At 37.5% G+C, this 12741-nt stretch overlaps 2 protein-coding genes across 2 annotated transcripts in view; both read right to left on the bottom strand.

Moving 5' to 3' along the window:
• The window catches only part of LOC140951745 (Fanconi anemia group J protein homolog), a 65563-nt gene extending 61351 nt beyond the window's left edge, over positions 1–4212 (bottom strand). Inside the window, exons 1-3 of the mRNA XM_073401070.1 lie at positions 3971–4212; positions 1233–1344; positions 139–171 (exon numbers count right to left, since the gene is read on the bottom strand). Coding sequence (XP_073257171.1) covers positions 139–171; positions 1233–1344; positions 3971–4075 — 250 coding nt within the window. The 5' untranslated portion in view covers positions 4076–4212. The remainder of the gene's footprint in view (positions 1–138; positions 172–1232; positions 1345–3970) is intronic.
• A 549-nt stretch (positions 4213–4761) lies between these two features.
• On the bottom strand, positions 4762–12717 carry LOC140951655 (uncharacterized). Its single transcript, XM_073400950.1, has 5 exons — positions 12363–12717; positions 10298–10394; positions 9600–9710; positions 8427–8489; positions 4762–6401 (listed from the first exon to the last, which is right to left on the bottom strand). Exons 1-5 carry the CDS (start codon positions 12470–12472, stop codon positions 6294–6296), a joined length of 489 nt encoding a protein of 162 aa, XP_073257051.1. The 5' UTR covers positions 12473–12717; the 3' UTR covers positions 4762–6293.
• Between the last annotated feature and the right edge of the window lie 24 nt (positions 12718–12741).

Below are 12741 nucleotides of genomic sequence, written 5' to 3'. Positions count from 1 at the left end.
ATATTATTGTACTTGTTTGGGAAACAGATTTATAATTGTAAATCAAAGACTTAACATGCAACCAGTAGACCTACAAGTGTAAGGTATTCTGAATGCCCACTTAAAATTAATAATACACTCTGCAAATAATATACCTACCATTCATTTGCTCTTCAAGTTTTGCTTTCTTCTCTGAGGAGTAAATAAAATAAAATAATCAAAATTAGCTTGAAATTACGTTCATACTGTACCAAATTTTCAGCTGGTTGACAATTTACCCATTAGGGGTTCTGTTCACTCAGAACCACCTCGACCATACTAAAATTTAGACACCTAGCTGTTCAAAAATTTGAATGCCAAAATCAAGGTCAAATTTTTTAGCCAGTATAGTCATAAATACGACCAGCAAGGTGTTAATACCATAACTGTCTTAACTGTTGTACAGTGTGATTACATGGATGAGTGGATTTACTAAAGTAGCACCCTGCACATGAGCAAATGGTAAAATCTCTGACAAAAGTTACATTCAACCTGGTTTGTTACTTTTGTGTAAACAGAGGGAAAATATTGAACGGTTCTGTGTGAACAGAGTGTCCAGTCAAATTTTTCAGCCTGTCAAAATTAAACATGTGAATGAAGCTTCAGTCTGGCATATACCTCATGCATGTAATGTATTTTATACTTTACTATTTAGGACATGCAGAAAAAAATCCAGTGGATTAGGGCACTGAATTACAATGTGGACTCTCTTGGATTTAAATTCTTTCTTTAGCCAGCAGCTGGAGTTGTTCCAGGTAGTCTCATGTTTTACTCCGCGGCCAGTTGGGGCTTTCCAGAAGAAAATTTTTTTTTAATTATTTAAAATTATTTTATTCAGTATAAGAGAGGTATATACTGAAGGTCAAAATTAAATTTAGGTTGATTCTCAAAGCCTCCTAACCAAGGTATAACAAAAGTGCTGTCTGACAGTCTAGGGTTAGTGGAGTTACCTACTGTCTAGCCTGTTTTGAATCATGAGTTGTCTGACTGGCAACCAAAAAAATGTTAGTGAGAAGGAGGTTCATAGGCCAGCATTCAGGCAAGTGATCTCTTTAAAATTGTCATCTCACCTTGCTAACACTAATAAATTTATTAGTATTAATTTATTAGTATTAATTAGGATTAGGAGAAGAAGGAAACTGAGAATAAATTGCAGTGTAGGTAAAAAAAAAATTAACCTGAGTTTAATTTTTGGTTACAACATATTCACTAACCATATTCAGCAGTCTGCCAAGCCAAACAGGAACACAGTAAAGCCAAACTTTTTCCACTGCCTGTGGGACTCTCCAGCAGAGAGTTCTGTTGCCTCTCTATTCCTCTGATAATCTGTAATAATGATAATAATGAATTCAACTGGCAAGGAGAATGAACTGACTAGTTCAATACACATGTGGAGTACAACACTGGAACCATACAAATAAGCTGACTACAATCATTTTCATCATCATCATCATGCGGATTTCACTGAAACAGAGTTTCTGATGAGCTCCCAGGTGGCCTATGACTAATCAAATACTTTGAGTTTGTTCTAAGTTATGCGGTTCAGTAGGCTGGAACAAGAGCCCCATTTGCCAGACAAGTAAACAAATATGGTTGTTTTTGAGAAAAAAGAAATAATGTGTCGTTCATTGTTACAGGTCAAAATTATATTCAGGTTAAAATTTTTAACCCACCAGTAGATTGCCTGCGTGCAGACGTCTCCTATTTCCTTTGCTGCATGCAGAAAAGGGACGTCTGCGTAACGCCGTTGCTAATCGTGTTCCAGCATCCCGCTGGCAGGGTATTCTATTTTGCATAAATTATGAAACAATATCCAGTTAGAAATAAGAGTTGACCGGCCAAACACGACTCATAAGCTCGTGATAATGCGAAACATGACCTTGAGAGTCTGCTTGAACAGAAGTTTTTCTTCTTTTCTCTCTTGCGCAAAGGTTACTAGCACTACACAGTGCATGTAGCATTCTAAACTCTGATTGAGTAAATCTTGTTTTTGCCGCACTAAGTCTTACATTTAGAGGTCATGAAGCAGGTTTGTTACATGCATACTGAGTAATCATTTCCTGTGGTTTATGCTTCTGTGGGTGTTCCTGATAGGATTTGATTTCAGATGCAGTTGTAAAGTGTTTTAATTTTTTTTTGACTTCTGTTTGTTATGGCTAAATAAAGATTTTAGTTTCTTTGGCTGGCTTTCTCCGAAATGCGTGGATCGGAATAACTACATGCATTCTTCTTCTCAGTAGAAACAGACTCTTCCGCAGTTAAATCATGTACCTGTAAGCCCTGCCTTATAGGCTTTGGAACTGTAGCTTTGAAAAATTTCTTCGTCGAGTTCTCGTAAGTTGGTACGAAGTCAATACCGCTTTTGTAGTTTTCTCAGACACTGTTTACAAATACAATGTGATGTGTCATGTACAGTAAATTGTAAAGAAATACTTTCCTCGTACATGTTAAACTTTCCGCGGCCTCGCACAAGATTTCGAACGGTCTGCACACAATGGCGCATGTTTTGATTTGTTATGGCTGGAAAACCCAGCTTACATAAATCACCGCATACATTATCAGACTAGATTCGACAACAACCAATCAGCGTTAAGTCAAACAATGCGCACTGTGTGTCAGCCTATCACAGCGTGTTCCCAAGATCTTGGGAACCCAGCGGGACGCTGGAACACGATTAGCGACGACGTTACGCAGATGTCCCTTTTCCGTGAGCAACAAAGGAAATAGGAGACATCTGCACGCAGGCAAACCAATAGATTGATTCTCAATTTCCTTTGCCCCCTTAACCCTAATTCACGAATACTTAGGGCAACATGTGCAAATTTCCAACAAAAGGAAACTTGAAAGCTTTCGTGCATACCGTAAAATTCCGAAAATAAGCCCTGGTGCTTATACTTTTCAAAGGCCCTTTTTGAGGGGCTTATATTCAGAGGGGCTTATCTACGGAAGGAAATTTGCATTTCAAAATCGATTGCACTAGCCTTATATTTGGAAGTAAATTTTCTGTTTTTGCTTTGTTTTACTTTGTATTTGCAGGCAATTTTCCAAGTACAAGCCCCCGAGGGGCTTATATTTGGAGGGGCGATTTAACAGAGGGTTTTTTGCATTACTGGATTGGGGGGCTCATATTTGGAGGGGCTTATACAAGGAGGGGCTTATTTTCAGAATTTTACGGTATTTTATTCTTCATTCTCAACAGAAGATTATTTAAAGATAATGTACACAAACCCTGTCGAATGCATCTAAGCTATTTTTATTCGTATCATATTACGCTGAGGGAAGAAAACTAAATTGGGGAGGAATTCGAAAACATGTTAAAAATCATGAAAAAGAACATTCAGTGCATGATTAACACAATTAATTTTTCTCTCTATTTTTCATTTTATAACTGTTTTTAAACACCTATTTGTTTGCTTTACTCCAACAATTAACAGCCTGCAAAAACCTCAAAGTAGCCAACGTATCAGCAGTTACCAGCGCATTTTGACAACCCTGTATTTTATTCAATTCTATGATCTTTGAGACCAACACCTCTTCCAGGAATTTCCAACTCTTACTGTGAGCGAGTATGGAGATTTTCTGGAACTACACAATAATTAACTATTTTTGATAGCTCCTCAGAGTTCTGGGCTAGAATCTATAAAAGCAACATATTGCCATTCGATCGGGCAATATTGATATTTTCACTCCACCCTGAATGACAGCCTAGTGAGGAAAATATAACCTATATTTCCCTCCCTAGGTCATTTGGGGATGCTTGCCTATAACTTACTCAAGGTTGCCGGAATATTACAAAAGATATTAAATGCGGCGAATTTGAAGTTGAATTATGATCAAAGAGCTTGCTGATTCAGCTAAACTCGTAAACTCATTCATTAATTCATATCATTCAACCACAAAAATTGAACATTTTGAAATAAAATAAACCATTGACAGTCTAGAATATACCTACCATGTTCATCATAGACAACTGAGTCGGATAAGCCTTGCAAGGAAACACAACTTTGACACCACTGATCGTGTACTCAAATCGGTTGTCAGTCTGCGAGTCCGCCATGTTTGACTTCGATTCGACCGGCGGTATTCAGCGTTATTCTTCTAACCAAAGTAACACATTCTAGAGAATTTTGATCAAACACTATTCAAATTTGGCAAAATATTCAACTTTTGCAGCGAAAGCTGACAAAATTGGAGCCCATTTCGACAAAGGAATACCTCACAGATTTACTGGAACAGTTTGTGGAAATGTTTTCCCGCGCGGGCGCACTCGTTATTGCAAAGTGGAGCCCAGGGCTTCTCCTTATTTACTGTCAGTTCTCCTAGAGATGTGCGCCTGTATGTGCAGAAGAAAAGGTAAGGGATTTCCTTAAATTGTTTACTTTACTATTTGAAGATTCGAAGACGTAATGTAACCGGTGGACGACAAAAGGTAGAAAGCATCCTTCTCAATACAAAATAGAAGTATTTCCCCCGAAGGTCCGTCACTCAGTTTACAGACTGAGTTTAGTTACTCTACCCCGTCAAGTCGGCGTCTCTTGTATGTTTGATGGTTTTCACTGTTTTCCCCAGTGTTTTAATAAGGTGCAGTTATTAATGAGTAGAAGACCGCAAGGAGTCCCTTTTCAGTCAGTACTGAGTACTTGAGAGACTAACGAGACTGGCTCGGAGTGGGAGAAGGGAATATTTATGCGCGAAAATTTTCAGGGATTCTAGCAGTCTAGATAATTAAATGGAAACCATTGCTCTCATTCATAAATTCAATTACAATAAGGAGTTTTACACTAACCCTGAGTAGAAATTTAACGCCAAATACATGCATTATGCCATTGGCTCGGTTCACTTTTAATACTACAGCAAAATATGTTTCCTTATATATAAAAATTAAAATTAAAAAACCTCCAGTTGATTAATGCAACATCCTTTCAATCTCTGCGTTTAACCAAAATATAAACACCTAGTATGTAAATACCGTACAAGGATAAAAACAAACCAAGTTTCACTCACCCCTACTACTATAGACTACCATAATGGACACAGCAATAGGCCACAAAGATAAACGACCAAGAGTAGAGGTATGTAGTAGTGATTTTCAAACAAAAAGCATCTTTAAATAACAAAAAGGCACGTAGGGCTCAGCCAAATGGTACCATAATGGCGTCGAAACGTGTGGAAACAGGCCTTTTCTCCGTAACCCGCCCCATTCCCCATCCGCTATTATTTAATTCTATCTACCCCCCCCCCCCCGACCTGTTTCCTTGATTGCCTTCTGAGTTCCTGATGAGACAAGGCTTTCAACCTTTTGTTGACATAGGATGTTTTTCGTTTTTAAGGATGAGCTCATCCTATCTTATTTTATCGTTTAGACCGGGGTAACATGAGTTTACAATAGTAGACGGATTATGATAGGTAGGTCACTCATTTTTACAGCTATCACCAGAGGAGGAGCTGGAAATAAGAACCTGCCTAGCAGCGATTGAAATGGAGGAAAAGAAAAAGGAAATCGAGGAAAAAGAAAATGGATTGAGGGTGAAAGAAGAAGAGTTAAAGCAAAAAGAAAGAAAAAGCGAAATTGAGGAAAAAGAAAAAGAGTTAAAAGAGAAAGAAGAAAAATTAAAACAAAAGGCAAAAGTAAAAAAAAAGACCACAATGGAAGCCAAACGGGTGGCTGCCCAGCTCCAACTTATGGCCTGGCAGCTTGACCATTTGGCCAACCGCATTCTTTCAGAAGTGAAGAATTAATAATTTAATTTATATTTAGGCAAGTAAAAGCCTTAAGTTTGGAATGTTGTTGTTCATTGCATAATTACAACATTGGGACAACCTAAATATACAGTAATTGGCCTTTTACTATTTTTAAAAGGCCTTGTTTTGATAACATTACCCCGGAAAGAGTTTTTCCCTTGCGCACACCTAAAGCCTTCAGTTCTGACACCCATGATTAGGATTCCCGACTACAAATTCGCTCACCTGTTGTGACAATGACTAATTACATAATAAGAAAATGGTCATGCATCTCTCTAACTGTTTTACCGCCTTCTACTCTTCTAAACACAAGCTATTTTCCTGATAAATTGTCAGTTCAATGTTTTTTTTAAAAAAAACAGAATCCTCTGTACTTCACTTAAGGCCGTAGTCAGGAGTCACAGGGCCCTACTGTTATAGTGTAACAAGCCAGTCTTATTCTTTTCAGTTTTTCTGATATTATTTCTAAAATGCACATAGCTACACTAACTACTATTTTCTTTTAGGCGAATATAATAACTTTATTAACAGCTTTAGGGATGATCCTTGGCGATTTCAATGTTGAGCTTCATAGCGCTTCGAATTCTCTCCAATCGCATTGTGTTGAAGTTATTATCGTAGAATGGAACAAAGAAAAAGACCTAAAAGATAAAATGAGAAAAAAAAGATCACATGAAAACTGTATTTGTCATGAATAAAAAATGAATTCATGGGTTATTAGTAACTTTTTTAGGGATGTTACTAAAACAGGGAACAGGGAACGGGGAATGGGGAACAGGGAGTGGGGACGAGACATGGGAAGCGGAAAAAGAAAAATGGGAACATAACAGAGAATTTAAAATGAAGTTCCTGATACTGGGGCTAGATTTCAAGCTAGGTCTCTTTCCAATTTTTCTTTTTGCATTCCTGGTGCTCGTTCCCACTTCCAGTTCCCTGTTTTAGTAATAGTAATAATATTTAATAATAGTCATTGCTTTTATTGCACATTTTAACACTAAAAGATATGATCAAATGCGCATAACACTTGAACAAGACTAAAACAAAAGATATATTACATACTCTCTATATACTAAAGCTTAATCAGTTGTTACATTTCCTTCCTAATAGGTAATTTAGCATAACTCATAACAAGTAAGAAGTAAAAAGAGAAGATAAAAGTAGAAAATAAAAACCTATGATAGCTCAAGACAGGTCGCTATAGGCCTCTTTAAAACAGTGCGTCTGAGTCTTAAACTTATCTAAATCATTCTCTTTCCTAATATAGTCCGGTAAACCGTTCCATATCTTTGGAGCAGCTGCAGTGAATGATAAAGTCCCCAAGAGTGCCTTTGAACTTAGAGGTAGGGTTTTGTAAAATAACATCCACATTACTCCGCGGGTTATAGCGAGAACATCGTTTAATATGTGAGAGATTACTTGAATATGCAGGCCCCATATTGTATATCCCTTTTTCTGGTGAGCGTGTGGGATGGAAATCAAGAGGACCCAAGAGGAATCCCCAATTGGGGGGCAGGGAGAGATTGTATCCAACAAAGTTTTGTACAGTTCCAAACTCTTACTTTTCGATACACCACTGCGTGCTGACCATAAGGGTACCCCTTTCATAGACCTCAAAAAATGTTTGGTCAATAATTGAGTGACTTAGGCACATTTTTCTGTTGAGCCAGTACAGTAACCTCTCAAGATAGTTCAAATGATCATCTGTTAGGTGTCTCAACGAGAATTATGTGTGATAGCTGGACCCTCTCAAGGCCCACAAGTATCACATTTCCATAACTCTTTTCCATACCGTGACGCATGAAATCCCACCCTTTCATATACCTCAAGTGTGGGAAAACGTCAAAGCATTCCCATATAGTCCATTATAAGAAGTACAGTTGTACCCCTGGGGAGAAAAGGGGATGGGATAAGTTGAGAGATTTTACTCCTTGTTGTCTCCGCCTTTACAGAAAGACACAATGTACCTCAAACTAACTTCCAGCTTAGAATTTTTGGTTAATATGTGAACATTTATCTCTCCTTTTATTGTCAAGGTTATGACATCAGTCCCAGGGGAGGGAGGGGTACTCCTTACAATGGCCTATACGGTGAGGCTTTGTCTCTCCTAAAAGGGGTACCTTTTGAGGCATTGAAAGGGTGAGATTTCACTTACTGAAGTATAAGAAAGGGTTGGGAAATCTGTCATTTTGGTTGATAAAAAGGCTCAAAAGAGCGAACAGATGCTTTTTATGACTGTGAAATAGTCAAGAAAACTTTCTGGTTTAGTCATGTATTACTCTTTAAAAGACATAGCCTGCATGGCAGGGGCAAAAAAGGGAGGGAGTCGGTGAGGGAGAAAAGCACAAAAGGGAAAAGAGAAGGGAGCCTTACCCTCTCTCCCCAATCCCCCTCCCTTTTTTCCTTCCTCCCTACGTCCCCTAACCCTTTTGACGCCTGCTATGCAGGCTATAAAAGACACTGGATTTACAGCAGTTAAAACAGATGCAGTGTTCTAAACTAGTAAGTGAAAAGGATACTATTTTTCAATAAAAGGTATACTTAATAGGTACTTTTTCTATCTCAAATGGTATATAAAAGGGTAAGGGGTTGCACCTTGGGGTGGAGCCTCCCCGTACAAAATTTTGTTTGGTACCCCCTGGGTCATCAGCACAAAATAGGTTTCTTACCATGTTTAGCAGAAAAGCAAGTGGGATCATAAGAGGAAGAACCCCAGTGGAAAATGAGTGTGCCTGCAAGTTAAAACAGTCATATGAATAGATCTGAACAAGTTTTTCCCCATTAAAGGAGTAGACAATCTGAGCTAAGAAACCAATCTCATTCCCACAATGTAGATTGCATGTCTGATCTAACCCAAGGGAAGAAAGTATCTGTTCTCTTGCAGTATCTCTGATTCATGGAGATTGCTGTTTACCAAAAACATAGGCAGATTAGGGGCTAGGCTATTCACAGTCGCCTATTTTCTTGTTAGAACGTTAGGATAGAGCACTCACCAGTACAGGCAGCCATCTTGGTTTCATAAGTACTGAGGGGGCGGGCGTTGTGGTTTTAAGGCGGTGCGGGGAGGGAGGCGAGTCTCATCCAAGATGGCCACCAGAAATCCAAAGTCTTCTATAATCTCAATATATCTTACAGAAAGATAGGGGACTCTGAACAGTGGGGTGGGGTGGCCCTCCCTTTAGTACTTCTATCTCATTTTTACAAAAATATTTGACTTTCAGAACATCTTTCTTCCAAAGCACACACTAAAATTCTCCCAGAGGTCTGTAATCAATAAAAATTATCTATCTTTACTTAAAAGTTTGAGGTATACTTTTAATACCTACAGAGAATTGCCAAACTGGTACCAATGTGTTATTGGGCATCCCCGATGTGTAATTTCAAAATTTTGGGAAAGGTGACCCATATTGACCAATTCATATTGACTAACGAGTACTCCACATTCTCCAATTTACAGATAGGGGGATTGATAAGGGGTGTGACAGTCATGAAATAATGAACAGATGATTCTCGATCTCAAAGACAACATTAACTTAAGGGTATTTTAAGCACCTCTCTATTAGGTAGGTAAGTTTAAGATAATCTATGGCTGGCCAGACTTACTTGTCTACAACTACATGCGGCTGTTTCAGGCTCTTACAGAGTGGGGATGATTGACAGAAAAAAGAGCATTAAAAAGAGTATTTATCACTTGCTTTTCTGCTTGCTTGTTCCAGCTTACTGAGTTCCTGGAAAAGCTACAACTGTGTTCTCTGTATAGCAAGCCCTAAAATCTAAGGGCATGGCATAGGGGTTTTCCATTAGAGAGAATTATTTCTTCATGATTCTAACTAAATAGATACCTTTCCTAATGTTCCCCTTTCCTGTCCTGGTTGAAATTCAATTTCCACTACATCCAGCCACTCAAATTCAGTATAGGAATAAATCTGAACAAAATTTCTGTTGGGTCGCACCTATTTATAACAAACAAATACAAAACATAAATAAACAATCATGAATTCCACAGTTTAAAAAGACAGCTCTGACTGACTAGTGCCATGACTGAAAAAAACCTTAAAAGCAGCTAGACCATGCCCTCAACCTTTTTTCAATAATTACAATTTTATTTAGCAAAATGTTTCTCTCTAATAATAAATTATAATGTTTTGTAAGATACATGCCTTCCAAGTATCAATTATATTCTAAAGGAAATAATTCTGAGTGTGCAAAAATTAATTTATAAAATGTTTTTGCAAAACAATGATGATAAGATAGATCAAATTAAACAGGACATGAAGATATATGACTCAATCGAAAAACATAATTTTTTAACAGGGCTATGCTTTAGCAGTGACGGGTAGCTCCTGGCGTCTTACTTTTGCTCTTGGGCAACTAGCTAACTAAATCTTAGTTTTTCCATAAAAATCATAAGCTGGGCACCCTGGATTTTGCGGGGTTCAGAGCTGTTGATGCGGTGAATGCTGGTCTCCCTTCAATTTTTCTTAAAGCACAGCCTTGTTTAACAATACTTTATGTACGTTAGAACATCGTTATTACTTGCCTTATGTATGTGCATTTTCTCTCTTTCACCTAGCAAAGCAACAGCTGATACCAGATTTTCCAAACAAACTTCAGGAGTTGCATCTGGTATTATCCAGCTGAGGTTAAAAGGACAAATAAATAATTAAATTTATTAAAAGTAAAATGTTTATTTGAAGCTGTAGTCATCAGTCTTGTATTATTGACAGTGTCTGTCTTAACTTAGAGGTCCTTAAATCTCATTCAATGGGGAAGGAATTTTACAAATTTCCATTTACATAGGTGTATATCAAATTAAAAATTTTCCTTCAGGTAATTACAGGAAATTTTTCCACATGTGCAAATGGGCATGCATGAGATAGAAGTTTTGGAAAGTAATTAAGGGTTCCAATAAATTATTTGAAGTTCCACAATGCTGAACAAATTATTAACAGCTTTGAGGCCTCTAGCAGTGGTCTCCCTAAATTTTAGCTCATCAGGTGAAGGGACCATTCTTGATGGGTAAAGCCAAAAAAATTAATATGCATCAGAGGGGCACTCTCTGGCCTGGTGGGGGAGCTTTGCGTTCTTGAATAATTAAAGGCTCTTATTTTCGAGCAGCCTGTCAACCAATTTGACCGAAAAGTATTTCAAACACCTCAAACAAAGAATTTTACGAATGAAGGCTGCCTTTGCTGCTAGGGTCAATTTATATAAGTCATATAATAAGTAACACAAGACGCAGAGGTCCCGAACTTTTCTTGCTGGTCGAGAAAGTCTAGAATTGGGACAGAAGCCTATGAAAAAATTGTTAGCATGCACTGCTTTGTAAGAAGCCAGTCTGTGAGTGAGCAGTCAGCGAGAATAGCTGTGTATACTTTTTGCTTTTTCCTTATTTATCTTCCTTTTCTTGTGAGGATCGGCTTGGATAGTAACACTTCAAGCGGTTGCAAGCGGTAAGAAGTGTTGCTTCAAGCCGTAAATTTTACTAGTTACCGCCTGATAAGGAGCCCACTGCTCTGGGGTAGTTACTTTAAGGATTTAGTTAATTAGTTGGCACTTACCCTTTGCTGACCTGAGAAAAAAAATGTTAATAGTGCAAGTATAATGTTTTATACAGTCATGTGTTAAATAAAATATTTATTTCAGGTCTTTTTGCCATTCTTTTTATTTCGTTATTTTAGCTCTAATCATTCACCTTTTCCCACCCAAGAAAATCCTGTTATTATTGGGGGTATCGCAGCTAATATTGTAAAAGTTTATGAAATATAATAAAATTGGTTTTGCTTTATTAACTCAAGTTTATCAAATAATTCACATAGCTTGCATAACTGCCAAAAATGGATAGCTGTTTTTTGTACCAAGCAGACAAAAGAATAATCAATAATTCAGTTTTTTTAGAAAAAATGTTTCTCAGTCTCTGAAAGCTAGCCATTTTGATAGGTGACACATGAATTTTAAAAACACTTTGTATTATGCAAATTACTGAAGACTGCATAAATGTTAAATATTGGTTTAAGTGTGATAGAGGAATTTCATTTTTTTTGTATTCTCTGGACAGCTTTATAACATGTGATGTTCAGTATTACAAAATATTGAAGCATATGAACTTTTACAAATAATGTATTACTGACAATTTTTAAGTAGCCGCAGCAATAGATTGTGGAGTCAGTCTCTCTCTCGATTTCATCGAATGGATATTCCTCGTAACATAATATTATGAAGATGTTTTGGTTTAGTCTTTATCTTACAACACGACTTCAGACCAGTTGGGCTTTTATTTGTTTATTGTCTACAAGCTAGAGTATATAGATGTCCGCAGAAATAAATGAAATCAGTAGGTGCAAAATCACTGTATTTTGACCTTCTTCAGTCTAAAAAAGTGAAAAGCCTAGTTTTAAAGATGATGGTAAACTACGTAATTTAGGTACAGTCATCTTAAAAAGTGCAGCGAAGACTTCACGTCGCACTTGAAGAACAAAGTTATAATGTAATCATATTAACTTGAAGTCCTTTTGAAAAGCGAGCTTACTTTTTTGAAATTCTGTCAAAGTTGTACATACATAGCTAGCTATACATGTAAGTACTGACGTCTGCAGCGTACTCACGTTTCCTTTTTGCTATGAAGATTCCTGATTCCTGGGAGCCAAACAGCTGGCCTAATAGCTGCCTGAATAGGTGACTGCCACATCGCACAGCAACAGTCCGCGGAAGACATTGTTAAACAGCTACAGTATTGACAACCTCGTTCTTTTCGAAACCAAAGAGAAGTAGAATTTAACGAACACTCGCGACGCACGCCAACTCAAAACAGACCGCAGCTCACGTCAAATTCACCAAATTGATGTACCAGAGTGGTATATAGAAACTGCGATACAATCTCCAGTAAAGTATTGTCTTAAAGTGTTTTGTAAGTCACGTAATTCTACATCTGAAGCCAAAGAAAACACTTCACGAAAATTCAAAATGGAAATTTCGTGACACACA

Source organism: Porites lutea, chromosome 11 (assembly GCF_958299795.1).
Source record: "Porites lutea chromosome 11, jaPorLute2.1, whole genome shotgun sequence".
In the NCBI taxonomy this organism is placed as follows: domain Eukaryota; kingdom Metazoa; phylum Cnidaria; class Anthozoa; order Scleractinia; family Poritidae; genus Porites; species Porites lutea.
This window is presented reverse-complemented; position numbering and strand designations above follow the sequence as displayed.